At 47.0% G+C, this 27,705-nt stretch overlaps 1 protein-coding gene across 1 annotated transcript; it reads right to left on the bottom strand.

Annotated features, from left to right (window-relative positions):
* Positions 1-693: 693 nt before the first annotated feature.
* Positions 694-26,023, bottom strand: NOLC1 (nucleolar and coiled-body phosphoprotein 1). Its single transcript, XM_048502627.1, has 14 exons — positions 25,892-26,023; positions 23,115-23,170; positions 21,639-21,763; positions 20,631-20,758; positions 18,166-18,334; positions 15,629-15,735; positions 12,516-12,669; positions 10,960-11,082; positions 7,707-7,793; positions 5,556-5,681; positions 3,772-4,245; positions 2,501-2,613; positions 1,897-1,977; positions 694-1,120 (listed from the first exon to the last, which is right to left on the bottom strand). The coding sequence occupies exons 1-14, from the start codon at positions 26,000-26,002 to the stop codon at positions 962-964; spliced, it is 2,013 nt and encodes a 670-aa protein (XP_048358584.1). The 5' UTR covers positions 26,003-26,023; the 3' UTR covers positions 694-961.
* Between the last annotated feature and the right edge of the window lie 1,682 nt (positions 26,024-27,705).

The following is a 27,705-nucleotide window of genomic DNA, read 5'->3' as shown; positions in this document are numbered from 1 at the left end:
AACACTCTACCTAATGTCCTATTCAGAAGTGTACAATAGGCTCAGAGATCAGCTTTTAGACCTAGAATTTGCAAATTTGCATCTAGCAGCCAAAGCGTAACCTTGCTCTCCCAAATCATCACAACTCCTAATTCCATTTGGAGCAGAGACGTTATGGGCCTATTACCTCCATACCTTAAGTGTTCAAACCTTAACAATGCAGCATAGGAGAGCCCTTACCATTGTGCGTTTTAACATTATGCCCTCTGCCCTATTAAAGGGTAGGTTCAGCAATTTAGATAAATCCGCAAGGTTATGCAGTTGCAAACTTAATGTGGTTGAAACCCTGACTCACCAACTCTTGCACTGCACCCGATTTGATAACATCAGATCTAAATATACCAACCTACACTTTTTCTTTCAATCTGGGCTGCCTGATCTGATAGGTTATCTCTAGGTTAAACAACTCGGACCCTGGTCTTTGTGAAGAGATCGCCAATTTCATTGCAGAGATAGTTGAGAGTTTCCAGTAGAACGTATTTGTTGTGCTCCCAGTGGGGCCTTTCATCTATCATGTATCCATGCAATTGTTCCTGATTTATGTAACTTTTTCTGTCTATGCCAATAAAGGCTTATTGTATATGTATATATGCTATTTTGAATGCATTATCTAAAATATTGTATTAAAAAAAAAAAAACAAGGACCAAAAAGGGTATTTAACAAATATACTCAATGCTTTATCAGGAAAGCAAGAACTCATTTCCTTTTAAAACAAGATGGTACATCGCTAAAAGTTAAGGAAACCCTGCGGAGCATGATCCAGTGGTCTTCACTGAAGCCCACCCTGCCATGCTCTCTCGTAAGATGAAGCAGCAGCCGTCCTTCTGGGCTCATCATGCCAGGGCCGTCACGGCAACAGTCTTCCGCAAAGGCGACCGCGTAGCCCCACCCTGCTTTTAGTCTTTCCAACACATCCGGATTTCAATCGCTCTCGAACTTGATGGAGTTGATCTGTGTCGAGATCATGCCGCCGCAATAGCTGCCCCTCTTCTTCTTCGTCTTCTCGTGACGGAAGGATTTGCCTTTGGTGAACTTCAGGACGTCGTTCGCCTTGGCACCCCAGTCCCCAGATGCTCCTTTCTGGGAGAGAGGACACAGCCAGTGACCGCCAGCAGGAGGACAACCTTCCGCAGGTGTCCAGCCCCTGCTGACCAGAGTGGTTTCAGCACCTTGTTTATTCCAGCGGTCTCTGCAGCCACTTCAGCCCCAAGCCGTACACGGGCTTCTCCCAGCAAGTGCCACTATACCAGGGGTCTGCAACCTGTGGCTCTCCAGATGTTCATGGACTACAAATCCTATCAGCCCCAGCCAATTGGCCATGCTGGCAGGGGCTGATGGGATTTGTAGCCCATGAACATCTGGAGAGCCGCAGGTTGCAGACCCCTGGTATACGGGAAACCATACAGCCCAAAGACCCTGCATAGTGTAAATGCCACAGGTTGCAGACCCCTGCACTATACCCTCTCCTTATCTTCTATACCCTTACCTTCTATACCCTTCTATACCCTCTGAACTATACCCTCTCCTTACCAAGTGGCCATGCTGGCAGGGGCTGATGGGAATTGTAGTCCATGAACATCTGGAGAGCCACAGGTTGCAGACCCCTGCACTATACCCTCTCCTTATCTTCTATACCCTTACCTTCTATACCAGGGGTAGGGAACCTGTGAGCTCTTCAGATAGCCTGAATTCAGGGAACTACAATTCCCTATCAGTTTCGTCCTTACCGCATGGCCAATTGGCCATGCCAGTAGGGGCCGATGGTGAAGTTCCCACCATCTCAGTTCCTGAACATCTGGAGAGCCGCAGGTTCCCTACCCCTGTTCTATACCCTCTGCACTATACCCTCTCCTTACCTTGGCGTCAAAGGAGTTGTCAGCTACCCGTGAATCCACTTCAATCTCTTCTGGTCTCACTCTGCGGAAAGGACTTGACGGCTGTTGAAAGAAACGTGAACGGTCATGTGCATGCAGAACGTGAGATTATTGCACCAGACAGCAAGTGAAAAAATCTCTCCAGGACAGAATCTGTTTTGAGAGTCTCCACTGGGGAGAAAGACAAAGGAGAAGGTCAATAAACAGTTCAAGATTCTGCCACCCCTTCACCCCACTTTGCCGTGGACGCTTGTTGGGCGGCCTTGGGCCAATCAGCTCTCAACTGCACCTACCTCCATGGGTTGTTGTAAAAATAACAGTGAGCAGAATTGTGTTCGCTCTCTGACGTCCTTGGAGGAAGGGCGGGATAAAAGTGTGACAGGCCCAGGGCCCTACCCAACACCACTGCAGCAGTTCACAGGGGAGCAATTATTGTTAGATTGAGAAACTGCAAGGAGGCGAATGTAACGCAGAAATGTAGATCTGGAAGGTGAACTCTCTGCACAGCTACCCCCACTTCCTCAGTGACCCCTGCTGTACGCCCAGAGGAAAGCAAAACACTTGATCCCCTTTTCTCATTACTCACCCGCTTCACCTGGGGGAACGAGTTGGGTGTCTTAGGTTTGGCTTTGCTCTTCTTCAGCTCAGGGGTCTCCAACACCTGATCATCTTCCCTTTTCCGCTTCTTGCCGGTCAGGCCTGTTTGTTGTCCACACACATAAATCAGCATATCAGAATGGCCCCCGGCCACCCCTTCCCATTCTACCAAACAGACTGTGCGGCCGACCATCCCTTAAACTGCAGTGAGGGAGGAGAGGAAAGGCTCGCTGGGAGCGGGAAAACGCAACCAAGGCTACGGCAGATATAATTCTAGCAAATGTAGCTCGGTCTATGAGTCAGCGAAAGACAAACGGAAGGCAGAGATGGGAGCGGGCAACTCTTAATAGAGAGCCAGTGAGTAATGGGAGTAAGAAAAATCAAAGAGAAAAATCAAAGATTAATTGAGAAACGGACTGGTGCAGGAAAGATAGATGAATAGGCATAATTTTGATTTCAGTACATATGTATCTGTGTAACTTTAATTTCAGATATACCCAGTAGAAGCCTCAAAGAACGTTTGGAAGTTGATTGAACATATTGGCATACTGAGGAAGACGCACGAAAAACGTTCTATACACGAGAGATCCTACAGAATTGGAATATGGACTATACAGAACTGAAGCTTTGTTTCTGAACAAAGAATTGAACGGATCAAGTGATTATTTATGTTTAGTTATAAGGGTTGGAAGACTTATGCCGTATCTTTAAGTACTTTGTCAGAGAAATAAGGAAATGTAAATACAAATAGAAGTGTTGAGTTGTTCAGTTATATGTAAGATCAATATATAAGATTGGACACAGCCAAAGTGCAACGTGTGTATTTTTGAATTTATCTGGGCTAACGTTGACATTGCACTCTTAAAGATAGAGGTGAGCATTAGATGAGTGCCACGACCACCACCATCACCACCCCCGCTACAGTATTACCTGGAAAAGACTAAACTCCGACGGAATTAACCACCTGAGGCACCCCCTTCACCCACACCGTGTGTTTCGAGCTTTCTTCCCTGCTACCCTGTTTCCCCTAATATAAGACATCCCCGAAAAATAAGACATAGTAGAGGTTTTGCTGAAGTGCAAAATATAAGGCATCCCCTGAAAGTAAGACATAGCAAAGTTTTTGTTTGGAAGCATGCCCGACGAACAGAACACAGAAAAAATAAGACATCTCCTGAAAATAAGACATAGCGCATCTTTGGGAGCAAAAATTAATATAAGACACTGTCTTATATTCGGGGAAACACGGTAGCAACGTACCTCCATTCACTGCCCCTTGGTCCAAACTGCTGTCTTGGTTCTTTGTGAGACCAGCCGCTTTGGAAGGCTTCGCTGCAGGCGTGGACGAGGCCTTGGGCTGCTGCTTAGAGCTCCGTTGGCTGCTCTTGGCTAGCCCACCTCCTTTCTTCTTAGGCTCTTCATCATCACTGGAGCTATCGGAAGAGCTACTGCTGGCATCCGCTGCCTGCTTCCCGACAGCTGCCTTGGGGCCTGCGCGTGTTCTGCCAGCTGAGTTTGAGAGAGGCTTGCTCCCTTCCTCTTGGCTGCTTGAGCTCTCTGAGTCCGAACTGCTGGATTTGGCGGCAGGGGCCTTTGATTTAGAGACTGCTTTGGTAGTCTTGGCGCCAGGCTTCGATGCCGGGGCTCTCTTGTCTTTGCCAGAGGAGCTACCAGCTTTGTTTGCCTTCTTTGGAGCTGGCTTCGCCGGTTTTTCTTCCTCCGAACTGTCGGAATCTAGGGAGAAAATTATACATTAAGAAAAAGGAGGGTAATTCTAATCTGGAGAAACGGGTTTGATTCCCTGCTCTGCCGCTTGAGCTGTGGAGGCTTATCTGGTGAACCAGATTAGCCGGTGTACTCCAACACTTTCCAGCTGTGTGACCTTGGGCTAGTCACAGTTCTTCTGAGCTCTCTCAGCCCCACCCACCTCACAGGGTGTTTTTTGTGAGGGGGGGAAGGGAAAGGAGCCCTTTGAGTCTCCTTACAGGAGAAAGGGGAGATATAAATCCATAAATTTTTCTTCACCTGCTGTGACTTTAGCCCAGTCAACATCTTTTAGCATAACCTACTCATGAGGTTGCATTGTGAATAAAGGGAAAGTGCTATGCATACTACCCGCAGCCGTTTCAAGGAAGGGCAGGATGGAAATAAAACACATTTTAAAGGTTATTAAATCACAGCTCTACCTGACAGGGATTTTTTTGTCCCTCCGCCTGCCGCATTTGCAGTTTGGCAGGCCAAAGTCCTGGACCTTTCCCAGAATTCGGCAGCCCCCTTAATTTCATCCACTCTCTTTCAGTTTGTCACAATTATTCCAATTCCAAAGCCTTTATTGGCATTATAAATTACAGAGTTAGTAAAAGGGGGCATTTTATCTACTAACTGAGACATTAAAACATTAAAATACATTAAAACAACGTTGAACATTCACAACCATGCCTTGTAAACCGCACACATAAAATAATTTAGCTGTCACTACTATGTAGGCAATGATTGCGCCTGGCCAAATAGTGCCTCAAAAAACTTGCAACATTCTCACATATGAAATCACAGGAACCGTTGAGTAGAAAATTAATAACAGATGGTAGCCTGACAGCATTTGAGCTCTCTATCAATGGACAGATGTACATAGAGTGTAACGACTCGTATACTGGACATTCCAATAGTACAGGTTGAACAGTCTCAACAACGGCCATATTGCATTGACATAACCTGTTCTCATATGGAGTGTTATTATACCTGCCAAGAGTCATAGCGTTAGGCAGAGCGTTAAAACGAGCCAAAGTGTACGCTCTGCGTTGTTTGGGATTGCACAGAATGTACAGATAGTTGGCACAGTGATCTGATCACAATTAAAACCAAACCTTTCAAGATCAAGTCCACAAATATGCAGAATCTCGAGTCGTTTGTGTTCTTTTCTGGCCAATCAAGGGCTCCTGCCGGAGCTCCTGGCTGCTGACACAATATTCTTTGCATCCTTGGGACCGAGGCTGGGAACAGCCGACACAGATCAGGCCAGTCCCCGTGCCGGCCGTAGGTGTTACCTGAGCTATCAGAGGAGCTGTCTGCTTGCTTGGCCTGCGCTGGTTTAGCGACTCCCTTTGCTGCAGCTGGTTTGCCACGCTGCTTGATCGGCACCTTCTTCTTGTCTTCCTCCTCGGAGCTGGAATCTGTGCAAGGAAAACACAGAAACCCCATGAGCCTCAGCATCCTCGACGTCCCTTCACAGGCTCAACCTCACGACCCAGTGAAAGGTCAGCAAAACGTGAAGCACGTTATTTCGAAAATCTGTACCTTGTAGTCCTCAGTTAATGCTGGATTTCAAGAAGATTAACACCATTACAGACGAACATTTACCAAAATTGCCAGTGCTACCCTCAAGAAGTCTCCGCTCAGCACCAAGAGCTTGACAAGAACTCTGAGCATGCACAATCACTAAACCAGCTTCCCCACTGAAGCTGGAATTGCAACTGAGGCTGTCTGTGTCCATCCTTTTCCATCCCGGTTGGGCCTGTTTCTCTGATACCACCACAGGCCCTCCCGCTCCCTCTCTTTTTGGCCTATAGATCGGGCGCCGATGTTAACTTTAATTTTAATTTAATTAATGATTTGATCAACTGTTAAATTATTTCTGTTGTTCAATCTTAGTTGTCGTATATAATTGCTGCTTAATTTTAATTGGCTAATAGGTTAAGTTTTATGTGATTGCTGTTTGAATAACAGCCGTGTTGTGAGCCGCCCCGAGCCCTTCGGGGATGGGGCGGCCTATAAATCGAATAATTAATTAATTAATTAATTAAATGGGGGGAGCGGGGGAGGCAGAGCAAATTGCTACCAGGCGACGGTGAAAACATTGGACTGGATTCAACAATACACAAGTGGAAAGTGATTCAAACCTCTTGCAAACAGGATGCAAATGCTTCCCATCCCCCACCCCCACTATCCCACCTGACCCAGGTTCCAGGAAGGTGACAGCAGGAAAGAACCAAGAACCACCTTTCTGGGCCAGCGGGAGCAAGGAGCACAGAAGCCCCTGCAAAGGCCTCTTCAGCTCCGCAGGTAGGAAGGAGCTGGGAACAGACAACAGCACACACACACACACACACCCCAGTGACTACAAGGCTATGAAGCCAACCACTAGTCATTGTCTTGCCAGAGGCCATCTGGCCAGGATGCCCCTTTTGTAACCCCTACCCCACCCCGGATCCAATTAGCGGCACAGCAACATGCAGGACGGAGAAACAGAAAGGACAGATAAAATAAATTTCCATAAAGGGTCAGGATTGTAATACTTAGGTGTTAAAGATGAAAATGTCTCAATTCAATCAGATTTTAAATTTGAAACGTCTCCATAAGCAAAGTTTGCACCAGCGTACAGGTATATTGCCTAGATGTGCTGGTGGTTTCGGGTTCATGCCATAAAATAAACAGGTGACAAGAAAGGATCACAGTTTTCAGCAACAGTTACGTTAAAGAAGGCATGTACACATTTTTCCAAAGTGGGCATTAACAAGGCAGGCCTGGTTTTTCTTTTTAACACAAACAAGCATAGAGCATGTGCTAGAACAGGGGTAGGGAACCTTTAACACTCAAAGAGCCATTTGGACCCATTTTCCATGGGAAAACACTTGGAGCCGCAAATAATTTTTGACATTTAAAATAAAGATAACACTATATATATAGGGGTTTTTTTACCTTTTACTCAGCTCATTCTGAGAAGCGCATGGATGTGCCCACCCTGCTGCCTGCAGGGCGGGCAAGGATGAAGCCGGCAGCTCAGCCTCGCTGGCCGCCAGGAAAGCGCCCACCCCGCTCCAACGGGGCGGGCGAGAGGGGAAGCCCGCGGCACGGACCAGCTGACCGTGGGCAGTTAGTGCGCCCGACCTGCTGCCTGCAGGGTGGACAAGGATGGGGCCGGCGGCTCGGCTCGTGGAGCCACAGTGCAAGGGCAGAAGAGCTGCATGCGGCTCTCGAGCCGCAGGTTCCCTACCCCTGTGCTAGAATAACTGCCACCTTGCAAGAAGGCATTCCCGTGGCAAACCAATTCCACACCACCCACATCCAAACAAGCAGCAGTGATCTCTGCCTCCAAATGCTCGCTGCCTCTGCATTAGATGAGAACAAACATGCTTTCAGAAAAAGGTCATACAACGACAAAGGATCATGAGCTCCTTGCTTGTGTCCCAGTCACTTACCCGAATCACTCTCTGAGGAAGACTCTCCTTTTTGGGCGAGAGCAACAGATTTGGAGTGAGATGGTTGTTTAGCTACCGGCTGTCCAACTGCAAGAAAAACAGAAAAATGTTTCCACCTTCATTTCAAGGGCACCAAGTGACTCCGTCCCAAGATAGCAAACTGGACAAATACAACATTAAAAATGCTACTAGGATGGATATGGTAAGTACATGTATGCTTTTAAATTTCCAGTTTCACTGACACATGCTAGTCTTTTTTGTATCACTGTGATTCTTCTGTATTTAACCATTTAAAGAGTGACTGGACTGCTTTTACGTAAAACTCTTAAAAGATGACATTGAGTGATCTTTGGCTGCTGTACAAGGTTTCCACTTGATACAATACTCTTCAGTCAGAGGACTGATTATCTAGAACAGACTGGTTTTTGGGGAGAACAGTCATCTTAATGCAGTCCTGCTTTTTAGTGGTTAATTCACTGCTTTGTAACAAAGAGAATATTAGTTTCCAGCTGCCTGTTTACTTCCCTTATGCGTGGTATGAGACTCTTTAACAACTTCACTTTCAAAGAGAACCAACGTGGTGTAGTGGTTAAGAGAAGAAGAAGAGTTGGATTTATATCCCCCCTTTCTCTCCTATAAGGAGACTCAAAGGGGCTTACAAACTCCTTTCTCTTCTCCCCTCACAACAAACACTCTGTAAGGTGGGTGGTGCTGAGAGAGCTCAGAAGAACTGTGACAAGCCCAAGGTCACCCAGCTGGAAAGTGTTGGAGTGCACAAGCTAATCTAGTTCCCCAGATAAGCCTCCACAGCTCAAGTGGCAGAGCAGGGAATCAAACCTGGTTTTCCAGATTAGAGTGCACCTGCCCTTAACCACTACGCCAAGGCATACACTCTAATCTAGAAAACTGGGTTTGATTTCCCGCTCTGCCACTTGAGATGTGGAGGCTTATCTGGGGAATTCGAATTAGCTTGTGCACTCCAACACATGCCAGCTAGGTGACCTAGGGCTAATTGCAGTTCTTCGGAGCTCTCTCAGCCCCACCCACCTCACAGGGGTTTTGTTGGGGGGGGGGGGAGGAAGGGAAAGGAGATTGCAAGCCCCTTTGAGTCTCCTTACAGGAGAGAAAGAGGGGATATAAATCCATCTCTTCTTCTCTTAACCACTACACCACGTTGGCTCTCTTGGAAAGTGCAATTGTTAAAAAGTCTCCTTATAGGCAAGTGCTCACTCCACATAAAAACAGAATGGGGTAAAGGTAACTGGATGCAGCGCACCTAATCCCCACAATACACTGAAGACAAACGAGGACGTAAGTGGGAAAAGCCAGACAAACTCCTGCCATGAGGCAGGGACTGTGGAAGATAGAGATGTACACATACACAAATGTGCAAGCATACATCCCCAAACCTTCTCCCACACCTCTTCTCAAATGAACAAAGCATGTTCACAGTTTAGCTGGGTCCTAGCCAGGAATCTCACCTGTCTGTCTGCCAGGTGCGTTTCACTAGCTGCATCCCCAGCTGTGTCAAGATTGCCCATCTGAACCAATGCAGGTGGTTCAGAATACAGGTTTCCTCCAACACTCTGCTCTCTCATAACTCCACAGGACCCACTTTTCAGAATGTTCAATTAGGGGTCCTCAGTATCTTCCATTAGACCTTGAACCAGTGTCAGTTAACTTTCACTTGAACGATTTGCTTGTCTGTTTAAACCTCTGTCCTCTCTCACCATCCAACATGGTAGCAATTGTGAGGGTTTCAGATGGGACTCCTCACCCAACCCATGGCCCCCTTCCCCACTTACATTGGAAACACTCATGGGGTAATTCACCCCAAGCCTCATTCCCCTGCCCCTTCCTTCTCCAGAAGATTTCCTATCTATCTGATAAAGTGGCTTGACTCCCAAAAGGTCATACTGAAATAAATGCCAGCCTTTTAGAAGAAGAAGAAGAGTTTGGATTTATATCCCCCCTTTCTCTCCTGCAGGAGACTCAAAGGGGTTTACAATCTCCTTGCCCTTCCCCCCTCACAACAAACACCCTGTGAGGTAGGTGGGGCTGAGAGAGCTCCGAGAAGCTGTGACTAGCCCAAGGTCACCCAGCTGGCGTGTGTGGGAGTGTACAGGCTAATCTGAATTCCTCAGATAAGCCTCCACAACTCAAGCGGCAGAGCGGGGAATCAAACCCAGTTCCTCCAGATTAGATACACGAGCTCTTAACCTCCTACGCCACTACTGCTCCTTTTAGATACTGCTGCTGCTCCTTTTAGATGCCGCTGATGTTCGGCTTTATCATAACACTGAAGCCTAATTTTGGGAATGGGTTACACCTGTGCTCTGATGATTACAGAACTGCCAGGCAAATCCAGAGAGCTGTTGTGTTTCCAAGCCTGCAGCAGTTCTGCCTCCGCATACCCAAAGGAATGTCTGAGGAAAGGGCAAACAGATGGCAGTGCTGTCTCCAATGCAACCTGGCAGCTGACCTCAACCAACACAGGCTTTCCGGAAGGATCCAAGACCAAAGCAGTAACTGCCGGTAGGCAGTGGGGCTTTGAACTCACTTGTTTACTGGGACACACCTAAAGAAACGCATAATTTTAATATCATACCTTCTGGAAAAAACACGGCGATGTTTCAACAATAGTGAAGGTATTTTAGATGTATTAAAAGTTAGGGCAATTCTTTTATAGTAATCCACAGGGGGCAAGTCTTCGTATGAAATCAACTGAATCTGGTTTGGAGCACACTTTAACAACTGGCTCAAAGAGAACCTAATTGCACTATAATTTGACCACCTATTTTGGTTTAGCTTGGAATGTCCAATATACAACACCACTCGCTCTTTTTGCAAAATTAACGAATTCATATTATCTAGCTTTAGCTGCCAGGTGGGCGTAGGTACTGGGACACACCTGCAGTTCTGTGAGCCATGACACAGATGCTGGGTTGGAGTGAAACCGTCTCCATGGCTTTTTAGGGGTTTTAAGGAACGTTCAGCACTTGCCCGGGAAAACCCCAGTTTCTTAGAGGAGTTTTCCAGAGAAAAGCCTGGTGGGAGGCCCAGGCTTGCATAAAAAAATATGAAACATCCCCCTTGCAGCTACTTGTGGGTACCCCTCCTAGACATACATATGGTTATGAATCTGCAGGCAATATAACTCCCTGCTCAAAACCCAACCACTTCTTTAGTGTGCATTCGCTCCGTACTGTGACGAACTAGGGCGTGTTTATGCCTACACCCCCACCCCCCCTACCTGCAGTCTTCTTTGACTTCTGCTCCTTTTTGCCATGGCTGTCAGTTTTCTTGCAAGCAGCACCTGGGCCTTTGTTTTTCTTTGGCTCCAAGGTCGAAGGTGGTGGGACAGCCCTGTACTGGCCTGCAGAGAAGACGGAGGCGGTCAGGAATGTCAGCAACAGAAAAAATGGACAATCAAGAAATGGTTAGAATAAGAATATACCTTCTATTCTGGAAGACATCTATCGCATTCCAGGATAGATATGATCTAGGCATCAAAATCACTGGCCTTACATACTAACAATATAACAATTAATTGTAGAACTAACTCAGATCATAACTCAATAGTTTGGGAATTTGGACACAGGAAGAAAAACCCTAATATGAAAATTAAAGATTGGATATTGAGGAAAACAACATGTATAAAAGAAATAAGTAAAGAATTACAACAATTTTGGGAAATAAATGCAAACTCAATTACAAATAAGGGAACAATATGGGATGTGTTATCAGAGGATGTTGTGTGAGTACAGAAATTAAACTTAGAAAACAAAGATAACTAAAGAAAAAGCAATTAGAAAAAGAATTGGAAAAATTGGAGAAAGCACTAACCCTCAAACCAGGAAATAAGAAAATTAAAAATCAAATAAATTTCTACAAAGATCAACTTAACTTAATGATAACAGACGAGGTAACAAAAAACACAATATACATGAAACAAAGAAATGGTTAGAATATATTTGGGGACAAGTGCAACTAGACATATTCGAAATAATATCACGGAATAAACTGTGCCAAGAAAAACAGAGAAAAGTTTTGAAGATATGGACAATATATGTGGATTGGGTGAGAGAAGCCGGAGTCAATTAAGAAATATGGGAGAAGAGGCAACAAAGAATGAACTTACTGCTGTTTGGTTGAAAAACCATCAAGACATAAATTTAAGAGGGAGGGATAAAAGGGGGAAATGTATGGTTTGGAAAAATGTAAATAATTATATTAAAATGTAATGTGGATTCAGACTGTACAGAAAAAAAAGTATTTTTTAAAAAAAGGAATGTCAGCAACAGAAAAAATGGACAATCGAGAAATGGTTAGAATATATTTGGGGACAAGCGCAACTAGACATATTCGAAATAATATCACGGAATAAACTGTGCCAAGAAAAACAGAGAGAAAATTTGAAGATATGGACAATATATGTGGATTGGATGAGAGAAGCCAGAGTCAATTAAGAAATACAGGAGAAGAGGCAACAAAGAATGAACTTACTGCTGTTTGGTTGAAAAACGATCAAGACATAAATTTAAGAGGGAGGGATAAAAGGGGGAAATGTATGGTTTGGGGAAATGTAAATAATTATATTAAAATGTAATGTGGATTCAGACTGTACAATTAAAAAAGTATTTTTAAAAAAAGGAATGTCAGCAACCAGAGCTACACAACAATCGGGTGAGTCGCTTGACAAAATTAGGGATCTTGTGCCCTCTGGAGGAAGGAACAGAATTCTAGGCTTCCGCCGACTGGGCTGGAAACCAACCCGCCCCCACCCTCAAAGATCCTCCCATCACTCACCAGGCGTGGGCTTTGAGGCCGGCTTCTCGTCTTCAGAACTGTCAGAGGAATCCTCGCTGCTGCTGCTGCTGCTCGGCTTGCTCACAGCTTTGCCTTTCTTGACGGGTGGCCGGGCAGCTTCAGGTTTAGATACCTGGGCTCTCTTCGGGGCAGTCTAATAGTGGGGGGCGGCAACGCATTCAATTTAAAAGACTGAGTACAATGCAAATCCACTCTGCTCAGCTACTAGCAACAAATCAGAGACACAGAAGGTTATTTATAAGAGCCACTTATTCTGACAGAGCAGCCACGTTAATGAGCCACAGGAGAACAAAGCCAAACAAAATAACACAACGCTTACGAAGTGCCCTCGTGGCCTTTCTACAGAAAAATAAGAGGTTGGGTTTATGCCCTGCTTTTCTCAGCCATAAGTGGCTTACAAACTCCTTCCCTTCCAGACACCTTGTGAGGTTGGTGGGACGGAGAGGGTTCTGAGAGAACTTCAACTGGCCCAAGGTCACCCAGCAGGCTTCATGTGGAGGAGTGGGGAAGCAAATCAGTTCTCCAGATTAGAGTCCACTGCTCTAACCACTACACCATGCCGGCTTCTAGCGTTCTCAACGGTTCAAAGTGCATCCATTGCTAAACCAGCCTTGCCTTCCTCAGCGGCCTTCTTGCGTAAAATATTAGCTCATCACTTCAACCTTCTCTGGAAAGATACCGGCCACCTCTAACAATGTTGTGCTCCAACCCAATCAGAGTAAAGGTGCACAGGATTGGGCTCCTGTTGCCCCTTCCGTAACCTTCTCCACACCTGTGCATTATTCGCTCAATCCGTATCTCTTGGTGCTACTGCAGTGTTCACTGGTTGCCTTATGCTGTCTGCCTGCACTGATTCACATCCTTTAATCTGACCTGAGTCTCAGTGAGAACAACGGACTATAAACATAGTAAAATAACTAAAATTAAAATATCACCATATTAACCTCACACACGGAGGCAGCCGCACCATCCCTTACAACATTCCCAACTAGCCACTTTCCAAAATTCCATTTTGCATCTGAAGAGGATCACCTGAGTTTTGGACCTGGCCAAGATGGGTCGAGGGAGAAGGGACAACATATCCTTTGCCTTTACTTCACACACCTAATCGCTGAATTTCTGAGGACCCTCCTTTCTTTCCGTTTGTTCGCTGCAGAATCTAATTTTAAAGGTACGCTGTGACCAAATTTGAAGAGCCATTAGCTCCAACTCTGTACGGACGCCCCCATCATCCCATGTACACCCCATCATCCCATGTACACCCCTTGGAGCAGCAGTGGTGTAGGAGGTTAAGAGCTCATGTATCTAATCTGGAGGAACCGGGTTTGATTCCCAACTCTGCCGCCTGAGCTGTGGAGGCTTATCTGGGGAATTCAGATTAGCCTGTGCACTCCCACACGTCAGCTGGGTGACCTTGGGCTAGTCACAGCTTCTCGGAGCTCTCTCAGCCCCACCTACCTCACAGGGTGTTTGTTGTGAGGGGGGAAGGGCAAGGAGATTGTAAGCCCCTTTGAGTCTCCTAGAGGAGGGAAAGGGGGGATATAAATCCAAACTCTTCTTCTTCTTCAGTGCCTTCCAGAAGTTTTACCCCCCAACACAATTCCCCCAGGCTTCAGTGAGCTTTGCTACAACCCTGCCTCTCATACTAGCCTGGGGTGTGGAATAGGTAGGACTGCTGGCAGTGTGGTCCTGGACATTTGCCTGCTACTTAGAAAGTAAAGCAGCCAGCGTGGTGGAGTGCTTAGAGCATAGGTGTCAAACTCGCGGCCCTCCAGATGTTATAGACTACAGTTCCCATCATCCCCTGCCAGCATTATGCGGGAGGCCAACTCTGATGCTTCAGACGTTTGTGGACTACAATTCCCATCAACCCCTGCTGGCATGGCCAATAATGGGAATTGTAGTACATGAACGTCTGAAGCGCCAGAGTTGGACACCTCTGCTCTAAGAGAACCAGGTTCATATCCCCACTCTGCCACAGAAACCTACTGTGGCCATGGGCCTGTCACACACACACTCTTTTTCACATACACATACATACTAGTTAGTTTCGCCGACCTCACAGAACTGTTGTGAGTATAAAATGGAGGAGAAAGATGTACACCAGCCTGAGCTGCACAGGACAAGTGAAAAAATTAACAAATATGCTCAGCTTTGTTCTCAGCCCCAAAGAAAGGCTGTTATCCTAGAACGCATCTGCCAATGAGAAGGCTATTATTCCCAACTTCCTTAATGAGATGCTCTCCTCTCTTACCAGACTAAACATATCCAGCTCCCTAAACTGCTCCTTGTAGGGCATGGAATCCAGAGTTTTTACCATTTTGGCTGCCCTCCTCTGGACCCGCTCCAACTTATCAATATCCGTGGTACCCAGAACTAGACACAGTATTCCAGGTGAGGTCAGACCAATGCAGAATAGAGTGGCCCTATTACGTCCCTCGATCTCAACACTAGACTCCTATTGATGCAGCCCAGAATTGCATTGGCTTTCTTGGCTGCCGCATCACACTGCTGACTCGTGTTCAATTTGTGGTCTACTAAGACTCCCAAATCCCTTTCACATGTACTGTTGTCAAGCCAGGTGTCACTCATCCTATATCTGTGCATTTCATTTTTTTCTGCTTAAGTGGCGTATCCTACATTCACCTCTGTTGAAATCTATTTTGTTAGTTCTGGCTCAGCTCTCTAATCTGTCCAGATCATTTTGAATCCTGACCCTGTCCTCTGGAATCTTCGCTACCCCTCCTAATTTGATGTCATCTGCAAATCTGATTGGCACGCCCTCTATTCCATCATCCAGGTCACTGATAAAAATACTATTCCCAATGACTATTTTTTAAAAACCAAGAGAAAAAAACGATGCAACTCTGTCTAAAGGGAACGGGGGTTCCAGAAAAATCTTGAGTTATAATTTTTCCAAAAGTGTTTGTCTGAATTTATGACAATGATGAAGAGATCAACAGGAGCTGACAAATCATTAAATCTCCTGAGGAAGAGCTTAATTGAGGAAAGGGGCTTAATGGGATTGGCAAACCTGGAAGGAACGTCAGAACGACTGGAAATTAAAATAATAACTAAGACTTACTGCTTACCTTTGCAGGTATACCTTTTCCGCTGTCAGAATCCTCACTACTGCTGCTGCTGCTGCTGCCCTCTGCTGGGCCATTGGTAATTCTGGGCACTCCCTTGACAACCTTGTCTTTAGAGTTTGATAAAGCAAAAAGTATTCCATGAACCAAATGTAACCAAAAGTTTATTACTACACACAGTGCACAAAGGAACTCATTTTTCCCAGGTATAGCATAACGCACCGTGTAGAACTCTTAACTGTTCCTTCAGACAGCATAATTAGGCTCAAATTAGTATAAACCACAACTATCACTTCAGCACAATTTACTTCAGATAAAAATAATGCATTACTACAGGTAAGGAGAGCCATAATGCTCGCCAGGTTTAATGTTATGCCTTCTGCCTTGTTACATGGCAGATTTAATAAGCAAGAAAAGGCTAAAAGATTGTGCCCATGTAACAATGGCTCAGTTGAATCTCTGGCCCACCAATTACTTCACTGTCTCAAATTCAAGGAAATCAGATCCAAGTATGTGAATCTTACTCCTTTACATTAACCCGATCTCCCCGATTTAATTAGATTACACTACTTGTTGGACAATCCTGATCCTTCTCTCTGTATGATAGAGGCAGACTTTCTCCTGGAAATTACTAAACGCCAGTAGATTTCCTTCGTCCTAACATGTATTTCCTGTATTGTATATGCTTTTTAATCCGTTTTTTTAATTATTGTTGTACTGCTGTCTATGCCAATAAAGGCTTGCTTCATTACTACAAATGTCTGCAACCTACGGCTCTCCAGATGTTCATGGACTACAACTCCCATCAGCCCCTGCCAGCATGCCCACAAGTTGAGTCAAAGGCACATACTTCCGTATATGTGTTTTACAATGGACTGTTCGTTTTTTAAAAAAAAATCAAAAAAAGTTTCGTGTGTCCTTCTTTCAAGCCATCTGAGCAGGGCAAACCATCAAATGAGAAATATTCCCAGAATCCCGAGTGCCTCAAGAGAAGCGCTCTGAGGGCAGCGACCAATTGTGACTGTCAGCTTCTCCGACACTGAGGGCATATCCTCCACCCATCCACCTGCTCTGGGGCTAAACTCCACTGGATGGGAGTAGCAGTGGCGTAGGAGGTTAAGAGCTCGTGTATCTAATCTGGAGGAACTGGGTTTGATTCTCCGCTCTGCCGCCTGAGCTGTGGAGGCTTATCTGGGGAATCCAGATTAGCCTGTGCACTCCCACATACGCCAGCTGGGTGACCTTGGGCTAGTCACAGCTTCTCGGAGCTCTCTCAGCCCCACCTACCTCACAGGGTGTGTGTTGTGAGGGGGGAAGGGCAAGGAGATTGTAAGCCCCTTTGAGTCTCCTGCAGGAGAAAGGGGGGGATATAAATCCAAACTCCTCTTCTTCTTCACTAAACTTCCACTGCCCACTCTGCCTTGGGAAAATCTGGCCTTGCCCTCCCCCATTAAGTAACCCACAAGCAGTGCCAGACAGCCAGAAGGGAAGCCTGGAGGTGGATCAGGCCAAACATTCCCGCTGTCTTTTCAAACCTCTGCACAGAAGAGCCCCTCGTTCCAGTGACAAGCAGAAGGCTGAGAGATCAGCAATGCTGTACTGAGCCCAGGACCGCTTTGGTGGGGCCACTGGCAGTCAAGATTGCTTCTGAGCTCTCTCATGAAGGTTTACCACAGCTGGGATAAATGTGACTAGTAGTTCTGTAACCTCTCTGCCATTCCCCAAAAGGAGATTTTGAAAATACATCCATACTGTCAACTGAAAAGGTAGCTATGGGAGGAAATACTATGGTAACTATGTCCCTACTATGTCCCAATTTGCTGGTGGTTCCTGGCCCCTCCATGATGCGGCTGGCCTCCACTTGGGCCAGGGCCTTCTCGGCCTTGGCCCCTGCCTGGTGGAACACTCTCCCTCCAGCTGTCCGGGCCCTGCGGGATCTTGGTGAGTTCCGCAGGGCCTGTAAGACTGAGTTGTTCCACTTGGCTTTTGGAATGTCCAGCCGCTGAAGTGCCCCCTCCCTTTTATTCCTCCGACTTAGAGTTCCTTTGCCATCTAGGGGACCCACTTTCCTGTTTTGTTTCCCCCCGCTCTTTGGGAAAGTTTTAATTGGGGTTTATCTCTGACACCATCTTTGTTAATTACTGCTGTGTTTTAAACTAATTTAATCTAATTTTAATGGGGTTTTGTTTGTATATGTTGTATGAGGAAATTATGTTGTGCACCGCCCAGAGCCCTCCAGGGGTAGGGCAGTATACAAAACCCATAAATAAATAAAAATAAATAAAATAAATAACTGTGAATGTAGCATGTAGTTCTGAGGAAAAGAAAAGTGTGCAATTAATTCTAAAAGTTCTGAGCTCCACAAGGACAAACGCACCGCTCCCAAGGATAAACTAACCAAGAACCACAAGACAATAAAATGGATATATGCTAACACCCACACCTCCCCTGACTGAATGAAATGCCCCTTAAGGATAAACATGCTTATTAAATTTGGAAGCCATAAAATTACTCTGCCTAAAAGTCACGCAGGAAAGTACCTGGCTTCAAAGAGGACTTTCCTGCCTTTTTGATGGTTTCCTGTTTTGGTGGTTGCTTCTTCGGCGCTTCGTCTTCTGAACTACTGGAATCAGAACTGGAACTCGACGATGCCTTCTTCTGAGGCTTTGTTTTCAAGGGGTGTTTCTTCGCCGGGAGATCTGTTCCGTTCTAATGCAGATGGCAAATGACAGAACAATATAGGTTAGGAGCAGCAGTGGCGTAGGAGGTTAAGAGCTCGTGTATCTAATCTGGAGGAACCGGGTTTGATTCCCAGCTCTGCCGCCTGAGCTGTGGAGGCTGATCTGGGGAATTCAGATCAGCCTGTGCACTCCCACACACGCCAGCTGGGTGACCTTGGGCTAGTCACAGCTTCTCGGAGCTCTCTCAGCCCCACCTACCTCACAGGGTGTTTGTTGTGAGGGGGGAAGGGCAAGGAGATTGTAAGCCCCTTTGAGTCTCCTGCAGGAGAGAAAGGGGGATATAAATCCAAACTCTTCTTCTTCTTATGTGAAAATGAAAGTGCAACTCTGCCCAGGTTCAGCACTGCTTGGCTGCTCAAATACTCAGTGTGAGAAGTCCCACCACTCACTCACTCTCGCATTCTGCCTTGTTCCAGGGAAACTGAACATGGAAATGTTATCCCTGCAATGCAACTAGAGGGGAGCCCTCCTCTTCGTTTGGTGCCTTTTCTGGCCTCATCCTTGACATGCAGGCACCTAGTCAAGCAGCAGCCCCTGCTCTCAGACCCATAGGGTGATAGCCTACTCCCGGGAGAGCCCACACTGCCGCAGGGCTCCGGCCCAGAGAACCAGACAGTCTCGCTTTTACATCCTCCTAACTTGAGCTTCTAGTTTTTAAGACATTCAACCTCAAAGGCTGCACCCCAATGGTTTTCACAAAGGAGCAGATTCAGAGAATTTGTACAGTGTTAGATTGTCTCTCCCCATCCACTGTGGAAGGATCTGGGCAGTATCTGAGAGACAGACATGTCCTCAATGTACAAAGGGCCCAGGCCTGGCCGGCTGGATCTCACCATTACTCCTTAACATTACTGCAAATGCAAATAAAATATGTGTCCGGGAGCAGGGGTAGTCCCCACCCCCTCCCCGGACTTGCTCCCCAGCCCATGGCCGGTGGGTGGTGCCCCTGCGACGCAGGACGCCGCAGCAGGAGGGGAGACGTGTCGCCACGTCGACAGGGGACGGGAGCGCTCCGCAGACTGGAGCGGTGCCCCGCTCTCTCCCCGGTCGGGGTGACGGGCGAGGGCCCCGGCTGCGGAGAGAGACGCATCGTTCCTTCGACGGAGGAATGAGGCGCCAAGAGGTTCCATCGCCGCGGCAGCAGGAGAAGGGACGAGCCGGGCGAACAGGGCCAGCTGAGCCCTGTTGGGCTGAGTACGGGAGGCGGAAGGGAGCGCGGGGGCGGGATTTTCAACCCCACGGAAGGCCAGGGAGGGGATAAAAGAGGGGAAGCCCGGGAAGGCGGGGGGAGAGGACGAGGAGGAGGGAAGGAGGGAGAGCGTGTGTGTGGAGGAGGAAAGGACGTAGAGATAGGGAAGAGGACGACAGTGGGGGAGTTTAAGTAGAGAAGAGGAGAAGAGGGAAGGGGTGAAGGTCTTGGAGAGGAGGGGAGATGGTGGACTGTCAGAGGGGGCAGGAACTGAGGGGGCAGGAGAAGTCAGCAGCCCAGAGGCTAGCAGGGAGGCTTCCCTACTATCCCTTCCAAACTTTCTGCGGACACTAGGTCAGCTGTGGGCAGCCGGAGCAACTTGTGGCTAAAGCGGCTGTCCCACTTAGTCCACTCTCCGGAGAACGGGAGCGAGGCCGGAAGTTCCAGCATCCGGGCAGGGGAAGGTGGGTTGGCAACAGGGGTCCCGACGGGGACCCCGCCCTGGGCGCAGGACAATATGTCACACTGCTATCCCAACACAACTACCTTTCAGGAGACTCACTTATCGTTACCAAACTTTTTGTCCAGGATTACCCAGAACAGAACAGTTAAAAAAAAACACGGTTTGAAAATGTTCCCCAAAATAAACTGATTCACAGTTAACGCAACCGTGGTGCCTGTGCTGTATCCTATGACTAAACACGTTTTTTCTTCTTCCTTCCTTCCCTTCTCTCTCTAGAACTAATCCTTCTCTTTCCCTTCCTGCTTTCTCATGACTCACACGGACGTTACTCCCGCAACTCGCACATCAATTTTTACAGACCTGCCAAATTCTCAAACACTTTTGGTTTGGTTGGTAGCTCCCCATAAAAACCTGGTTATAAATGTAACTCTCGCTGAGGAGCTCTGTGATAGCTCTTTGCTTTTTCAATATTTTCTGCCTTGGAAACAAACCATCACAAAACCTCACAACGAAGAACAAGGCATAACAGTCCACATAGGATAACTTAAAAGGTCCTTCTGCATTTTTCAAGCTCCCTTCATAGAACTCGGCTCGGGATGAGCAGAGGCTGACCTTGGCTGGCTTCTTCTTTTCTTCCTCCGAGTCTGACGAGTCACTGGAGTCGTCACTGCTGCTTTCTGCCTTGGCGGGGGCTGCCTTGACCGCTGCTTTACGGGAAGAAGCTGGCTGGCTTCCTACAGCTAGAAAAATCAGGATACTGAGACAGTGAAGAAAGAACCAAGCGGCATGACAGATCTTGACAGGTATGAGGGGTTAGCTGTGATGTCAACGAAAAATAGGTGGATCCTGCACTGAGCAGGAGGTTTGACCTACATGGCCTGTATGGGCTGGTCCAACTCTGTGGTTGGTGAAGTGACCCCGCATCACTTATGTGACAACTGTTGCGCTTCACCACACTTTGGCGCACCCCACTCAATCATCAGCTAATTTAGGAAAGCTCTAAGGCAGTGGTGGCGAACCTATGGCACGGGTGTCAGAGCCCTCTCTGTGGGCACCCACAAACAGAGTCGCTCCCACCCCCCACACATCTAGCCTGGTCTGGGCCGCTGCACTCGATTATTAGCATTAAACCTAAGACCTAGTTTTGGGGAAGCAGTGTAGGTAACCCTGTTAAGCGCTGTTAAACCCCACTGATTTTCATGCAAAGAACTAAAGCGCGATCCTTTACCTGAGAGTAAGCTCGGTTGCTGCCAATGGGGCTTGCTTCTGAGTAAACCCTCCTAGGGTCGTAATTCACCCGTTGGAAGAGCTGCACGGTCGCTTCAAAGCAAAGCCACCGACTACCACCAAGCTTACTCCCAAGTAACACACGCCTCAGAGCCAACCCCCACAGAGTGCCCACAGAGAGGGCTGTGAGTGCCACCTCTGGCTCCCGTGCCATAGGTTCGCCACCACTGTCCTAGACATTATCCCAGTGGGGACTACAAAAAAGCAGGATGCCGGTCAAACACCGCAGGGCTTTTCTCAACACTCCGGCATAGCAATGAGACTGCCTCAAAGAGTGCAAGAGCAACGGCTAAGCGCCTCCTCAATCAAGTGTCCACACTCTCATAAGCGTACCTGGTTTCCTGGCTGGGGGCGTCTCATCTTCACTGGAGCTCGAAGAACTGGAAGAAGACTTTCTCTTTGCTTTCTTCGCAAGAGGACCATTAGGAGAAGCCTTCCGCTTTTTGGCTTCAGGAGATCTGAAGAGAAATATTTAGGTTTGTATTTTGTATTACCGGGGAAGTGGCAGGTGGGTTTTGCCCACCTGAAACGGTGGCAGAAGCCAGCAGTGGATACATGAGCATTTATGTCTATATCACAGGTGTCAAACTTGCAGCCCTCCAGATGTTATGGACTACAGTTCCCATCATCCCCTGCCAGCATCATGGGAACTGTAGTCCATAACATCTGGAGGGCCGCAAGTTTGACACCTACGGTCTATATCCGGGGTCTGCAACCTGCGGTCTCCAGATGTCCATGGACTACAAACGGCCATGCTGGCAGGGGCTGATGGGAACTGCAGTTCATGAACATCTGGAGAGCCGCAGGTTGCAGACCCCTGGTCTATATTGTACCCCTCCCTCCTAGTTCCTGGAGAAGAACCGCAGAGAGACATCCAACAGGAAGGAGCAGACAGAGAGATATAGCTGGGTATCAGCAGCATATAGATGTTAATATTATAATACAAGCCTCTCTCTTTTCTGATGGCAGTGAATTCATTCAAGCAGAAGTCCTCCCTTGTTCTTTGGCTTCCCACAAGCCAAGTTTACATCTGGGGAAGAGCGAAGCATGCTAATTAGATGCAAGAACGAAGCATGCAGAGGACACAAAGGCAGAATCAGTTTTTTAAAGCCACTATTTAAGTCTTCCAAACATTTTCCAAACAAACTCAAAAATCCTTACATAAAGCAGGCCAATGTGATGCCCAAATTCCAGACAGAAAATGGGGCTAAACAGAACAGGGGCTTACACTCAGCAGTAAAGAAGATACCTCACATGGAAAGAGTCCCAGTTCAAGATTTTCAGTAAGACCACCTCTGGTAACAGGTGTGATATTAGGAAGGTACTTATAGCCTGTGATAGCTGTGATAGCAGGCATAATAGGAGACAGTAGCAACTAACGCCAGGTTAAGTAAGAAAGAAAGAGCAAAAACTGAAAGTTTGGGGGCAGGCACAAGACTTCCCAATAATTTTTGCTTCCATCATGTAACGTTCCAAAAGCCTGATTTGCATGGGAGAACTAGTGGACGGGCAATGCTTTAATCCCCCCCCCCCCCCCAGTTTTTCCCTTGAAAAAAACTGTCGCATCTACCTAGAGATAAGTTTCTCCCATCAAGCAGGGCGCAGGGGTTGAGAGAAAGCAGTGTTGAGATGGTGGTGTGGGTTGTGGTTCATCTTCCCTTCTTCTTGCCTCAAAAATACCCTCCCTTCTTTCCATGTGAGAAACAAGCAGAATTGGGGCTAGTGTGTCCGCCACTCTAACTTGCTTTAGACAATAGTTTCAGAAAATTATATGCGAGGGCGCCACAAAGGCAGAGCAGAATTACTTACTTCAACCAGCAGTTGAAAACATCTAAGAGAGAAGCAGCATTGGGGTCTTGCTCTGTCTAAAATGCAAGCAGGAAACAGAATTTTAAAGACATGGGCCTGAAATCAAAACTCCTTTGTACAGTAACTGCCAAGACCGTTTAGAAACAGTTTACAGACCATTAAGATACCTTGTGTGGAAGTGGGCAGTCAACTTATGGCAACCTCATAGGGTTTTCAAGGCAAAAGACAATTAGAGATGATTTCCCAATGCCTGTCTCTGGGTAGGCCGAGAGTTCTGAAAGAACTGTGAGTGGCCCAAAGTCATCCAGCAGGCTTCATGTGAAGGAGCAGGGAAACAAGCCTGGTTCACCAGATCACAGTCCGCACTTTTAACCTGTACACCAGGCTGGTTCAACAGACACAGGATATACTGTATCTTGCTCCTGTAGCATGCCACAAATATAGAGCAACTAAACAAATCTCTTCCCCGGACACTAACAAACACTACCTATACAGCATCTCCTGATACCACATTTTGAAAGTTTACAACCAACAACCACATGCAGTAAAAAGAGCCAGATCGGTGGCTGATTTCACTGAACAAGTCTATCAGCAAATACAGTGTTTATTCCCCCCCCATGTATAATAAAAAAGGGGGGTTACCTTAAATTTGCATACAACTTGCAAGTGGGCCCAGTAACAACTATATGCATGTAATGCTGTTAAAGGGTGTGTGTGTCTTGTCTTACATTAAGGTCATCTTCCTAACAAGCAAGGCTAGCAGATTTAGTACGTTTGATAGAGAAATTGTGTAGCAACAAGAAGCTAGAAAAGCTGAAAAGGGGGGAGTTGAGCATATCTTGCTTTTTCGGTCGAGGCAGCTATTAAGGGATGCCAGAATACTGTTGATGCTGTTGTCCGTTTTTTTCCCCTCAACAGGACATGAATTCATACCAGCGACTTTAAGGATTTTCAATGCAAAGGCATTCCATCAACTCCTTTACAGAGTTCCCCTGTGGATCGGTGACTGGAATATATCTGTAGAAAGAGTTCAATCCAAATTTCTCTACATTTGTTGGAAACCGGAGCCTGGATGGTCACATTAAAATTCTGGTATCGCCTTTGCTTCAACTCTGAAGTTGACTTTTCCAGCCCTTTTTGAACGGCAATCTTCGGATTGGTGGAAAACTATAGAGGCCAAAATAGCTTCTTCAGGTCTCTCAGAATCTATCTATATGCACTCTGTAAATGAAACATGGCAATCCCTTAAAAGGAGGTTATTAGACCAGGAACACCAGCTGCTGCTGAGTGCAGCCAAGACATCATGTCCCCCTTTGCACTTGGAATTTATCCTGAAATTAGCTCGACAGCCAAACATTTATCCCAACTACCTGAGACCAGGCAGAGATGGGCCATTACTTGAGCTAGATGCAACGCATTCATCTGTGTTCGACAGTTGAACTGTGCATACATATTGTCAGGATAGGGTTGAGACCTTTGGGTACATCAGGTATTCTTTTCCGAGGTACACATTATTTAGACTTTCATTGCTTGTCCTGGGACTAGGGAATAAAATAGGTTGTTCTGAGTGTATAAAGACTATATACCTGCTGAATAATAGTGACAGTGGGATAACTGGAAAAACAGCTCATTCACCTCTTTGTTTCCGGCCTGTTTTTTCCTAGTTTCTGGCATGATTTATCCTAGTTTCAAGTTTTGCTTCAAGAAATGTGTACATTTTTTTCTTGCTCTGTTTTGTACTTGGTTTTGTTTCTTGTGGGTATGCCTAATAAACGTCAGTTGAAGTTGCTTTCTCTGTCAAAGTGTAAGATTAAAATTCTATTTGTTTGCTGCCTACAGTTCCCCATAAAGACCTGATGTAAGACCCTGACACATCACAGCAAAGAGAAAAGCCAGGATGAGGAAAATGCCAAATAAACACACTATGCTATTATTTACTGCCCGATTCAGACTCAGGCATCTTGCTTCGTCCTGTCCTGGTTCTTTGATGCAGAAGTAACACTTGTCCTACTGTCAGCATCTAACATTACAAACCCTCTTCATGCTCCTTAAAAACAAACAGTAGGTGAAGTGTCCCACCTTTCACCTACCCCAAGATCTACCTAGAAGCTTGGCTTCCCCAATGCTTGTTGTGAGCCGCCTAGAGCCCTTTGGGGATGAGGCGGCCTATAAAATTGAATGAATGAATGCATTAAGCGTTTGCATTCCTCTCCTCCTTAGGAGCCAGCGTGGTGTAGCGGTTGAGAGCAGGTGGATTCTAATCTGCAGAAGCGGATTTGATTCCCCACTCCCCCACCTGAGCGGCAGAAGTTTATCTGGTGAACCAGATGTGTTTCCGCACTCCTCCATTCCTGCTGGGTGACCTTGGGCTAGTCACAGTTCTCTCAGGACTCTCTCAGCCCCACCCACCTCACAGAGTTTTTGTTGTGGGGAGAGGAAGGGAAAGGAGCTTGTAAGCCATTTTGAGTCTCCTTATAGGAGAGAAAGGTGGGGTATAAATCCAAAACTCTTCTTCTTCTTCTTCTTCTTCTGTTTTCTAGCATCGCGTCCTTCCTCCACTTTGTGCCACACTAAGAGCACCCTTGGGCTGCCCCCGAAGAGCTGCGACCCGGCACTCTGGGGCGCTCTGTTCCCCTCACCCACTCTGCTAGGAGCTCGGGGGGAGGGGCGCGCGTGGTTGCTCTCCCTTTCCAATGTCCTCCCTACAACAGCCCTGCCAAGAAGGCCAGGCGGGAGACGCCCCCCCCCCCGCTCCCGCAGCCCCCGCTCAGCCTCACCACTCCGGCCGCCTTCCCGAAAGCGCGCGCGGCCCCCTCGAAGTGGTTCTCCTTCAGGAAAGCGAAAACCAACGGGAACAGGTCGCTCGGCACCACGCGCCCCGCCGCCATCTTCCCGCCGGAAAAGGAAGCTGGCTCGGAGCGCCTCGCGGGCGGAGGAAAGGAAGAGGCGGGGCGAAGGAAACCGGAAGTGGCCGGAGTGAGCGAGCGGGGGTCGCCCTCGGGACGCCGGCAGGGCACGCGGGCACTTCCGCCTCTCCCGCGAGCACCGGAGGAGGAGGAGGCGGCGGCCTCCGTTGACCCCGGGGGAGGATCGGGGCGGTCGGCCCTGCTCGCCTCCCAGGCAGGGATTCTCCACCGCTGGAAGAAAGGGCAATAAGGAGGCCCCTCCGCTGTTCAGTGGCGACTCACCTCCCCCCAAACCAGTGCTCCGTCACAAGTGGCAGTCAGGACTACCATGGGCTGCACGGTTTAAAAAACAACAACACAGTAGCCTAAAAACATAGGATCCGAGCATAGATCCACGGGAATTCACGTGGCTTTGACTGTGAAGCCAAATAAAGCCACCATGATACTGCAATAGGCCATGTCTTAGTAGTCTACAGGCAGCACCAGAAAAACGGTGCAACCTCTTGTAGTTCAAAAACGTGATTGCAAAGCATGGGTCCTTTGGGGTGAATAGGGGCCCTTATGTGCAAGCAAAATAATACACTTTCAATCCACTTTCACAATTTATTGTCGAAGGCTTTCACGGCCGGGATCACTGGGGTGCTGGGTGGTTTCCGGGCTGTCTGGCCGTGTTCTAGCAGCATTCTCTCCTGACGTTTCGCCTGCATCTGTGGCTGGCATCTTCAGAGGATCCGATGCGGTTGCAAAGCACAGATTCTCATCAGATCCTCTGAAGAGGCCAGCCACAGATGCAGGCGAAACATCAGGAGGGAATGCTGCTAGAACATGGCCATACAGCCCGGAAACCACACAGCACCCCACTTTCACAATTGTTTGCAAGTGGATTTGGCTATTCAGCACAGCTGCAAAGTACATTGAAAGTGCATCATTCTGCATGTGCGGAAGGGGCCTAGGTCACCCCAAAATCGTCATCACGTGGCCTGTCCTTAGCCACAGATCTGAACATGGCCCAATGCATCATGGCACCACACTTGTGCAAAAATGCGGTTACAAAGCACAGATTCTCATCTTTCCACTCCAAAGGTCACTTCAAGATCACCATCTGATCACAACTCATGTCCTTAGGCACATACATGAACATGACAATCAAGGATCTGATGCATCATGGTGCCACAGTGGTGCAAAAACATGGTTGCAAATCATCGATCCTCATGAGTTTGCACTAGGTCACCTCAAAGTTGTAGCCAGAGGGACATAATTATTTTGTTTTTAATATAGTTTTGATAGATATATAATGTTAGTAGAATTTAGGTTTTATTTTGGTTTTCTGTAAAGTTTTCCTTCCTGCTGTAAAATGTATTACTCCCTGAAAGCATTGTCTAAGTCACAAGCTTGCTGAAACAAAAAGATTAGATTATGCTAAAGGTGGACCTAGAGAAACAGGATGCAGACAGTTAATGAATCAGGCAAACCCCCTTTTTGCATTTGACATAGTCCCAAGTAATTGTCACCATAGTCCCAAGTAATTTCCTCTTAGTTTGGAAAAAAATTACTAAAGAATAACCTAATCTGCGAGCCTTACTAAAGTCTCTCCCAAATTTTGTAAAAACACATTAACAGCCAGATCCAGGGCTGAATCTCAAGGTGAATATGCATAACAGCCAGCAGGCAAACATCTGCATTAT

Source organism: Sphaerodactylus townsendi, linkage group LG07 (genome assembly GCF_021028975.2).
Source record: "Sphaerodactylus townsendi isolate TG3544 linkage group LG07, MPM_Stown_v2.3, whole genome shotgun sequence".
Lineage (NCBI taxonomy): Eukaryota > Metazoa > Chordata > Lepidosauria > Squamata > Sphaerodactylidae > Sphaerodactylus > Sphaerodactylus townsendi.
This window is presented reverse-complemented; position numbering and strand designations above follow the sequence as displayed.

What these genes read in the sequence shown, in the direction of transcription:
- NOLC1 (XM_048502627.1), bottom strand. Translation starts at nt 26,002, where the DNA reads ATGGCGGCGGGGCGCGTGGTGCCGAGCGACCTGTTCCCGTTGGTTTTC. An exon ending in AAAGTCCTCTTTGAAGCCAG is followed by an intron (nt 15,736 to 18,165) that starts GTACTTTCCTGC and finishes CAAACTCTAAAG; the next exon opens with ACAAGGTTGTCAAGGGAGTG. An exon ending in CAGCTCCTCTGATAGCTCAG is followed by an intron (nt 4,246 to 5,555) that starts GTAACACCTACG and finishes TTTTCTCCCTAG; the next exon opens with ATTCCGACAGTTCGGAGGAA.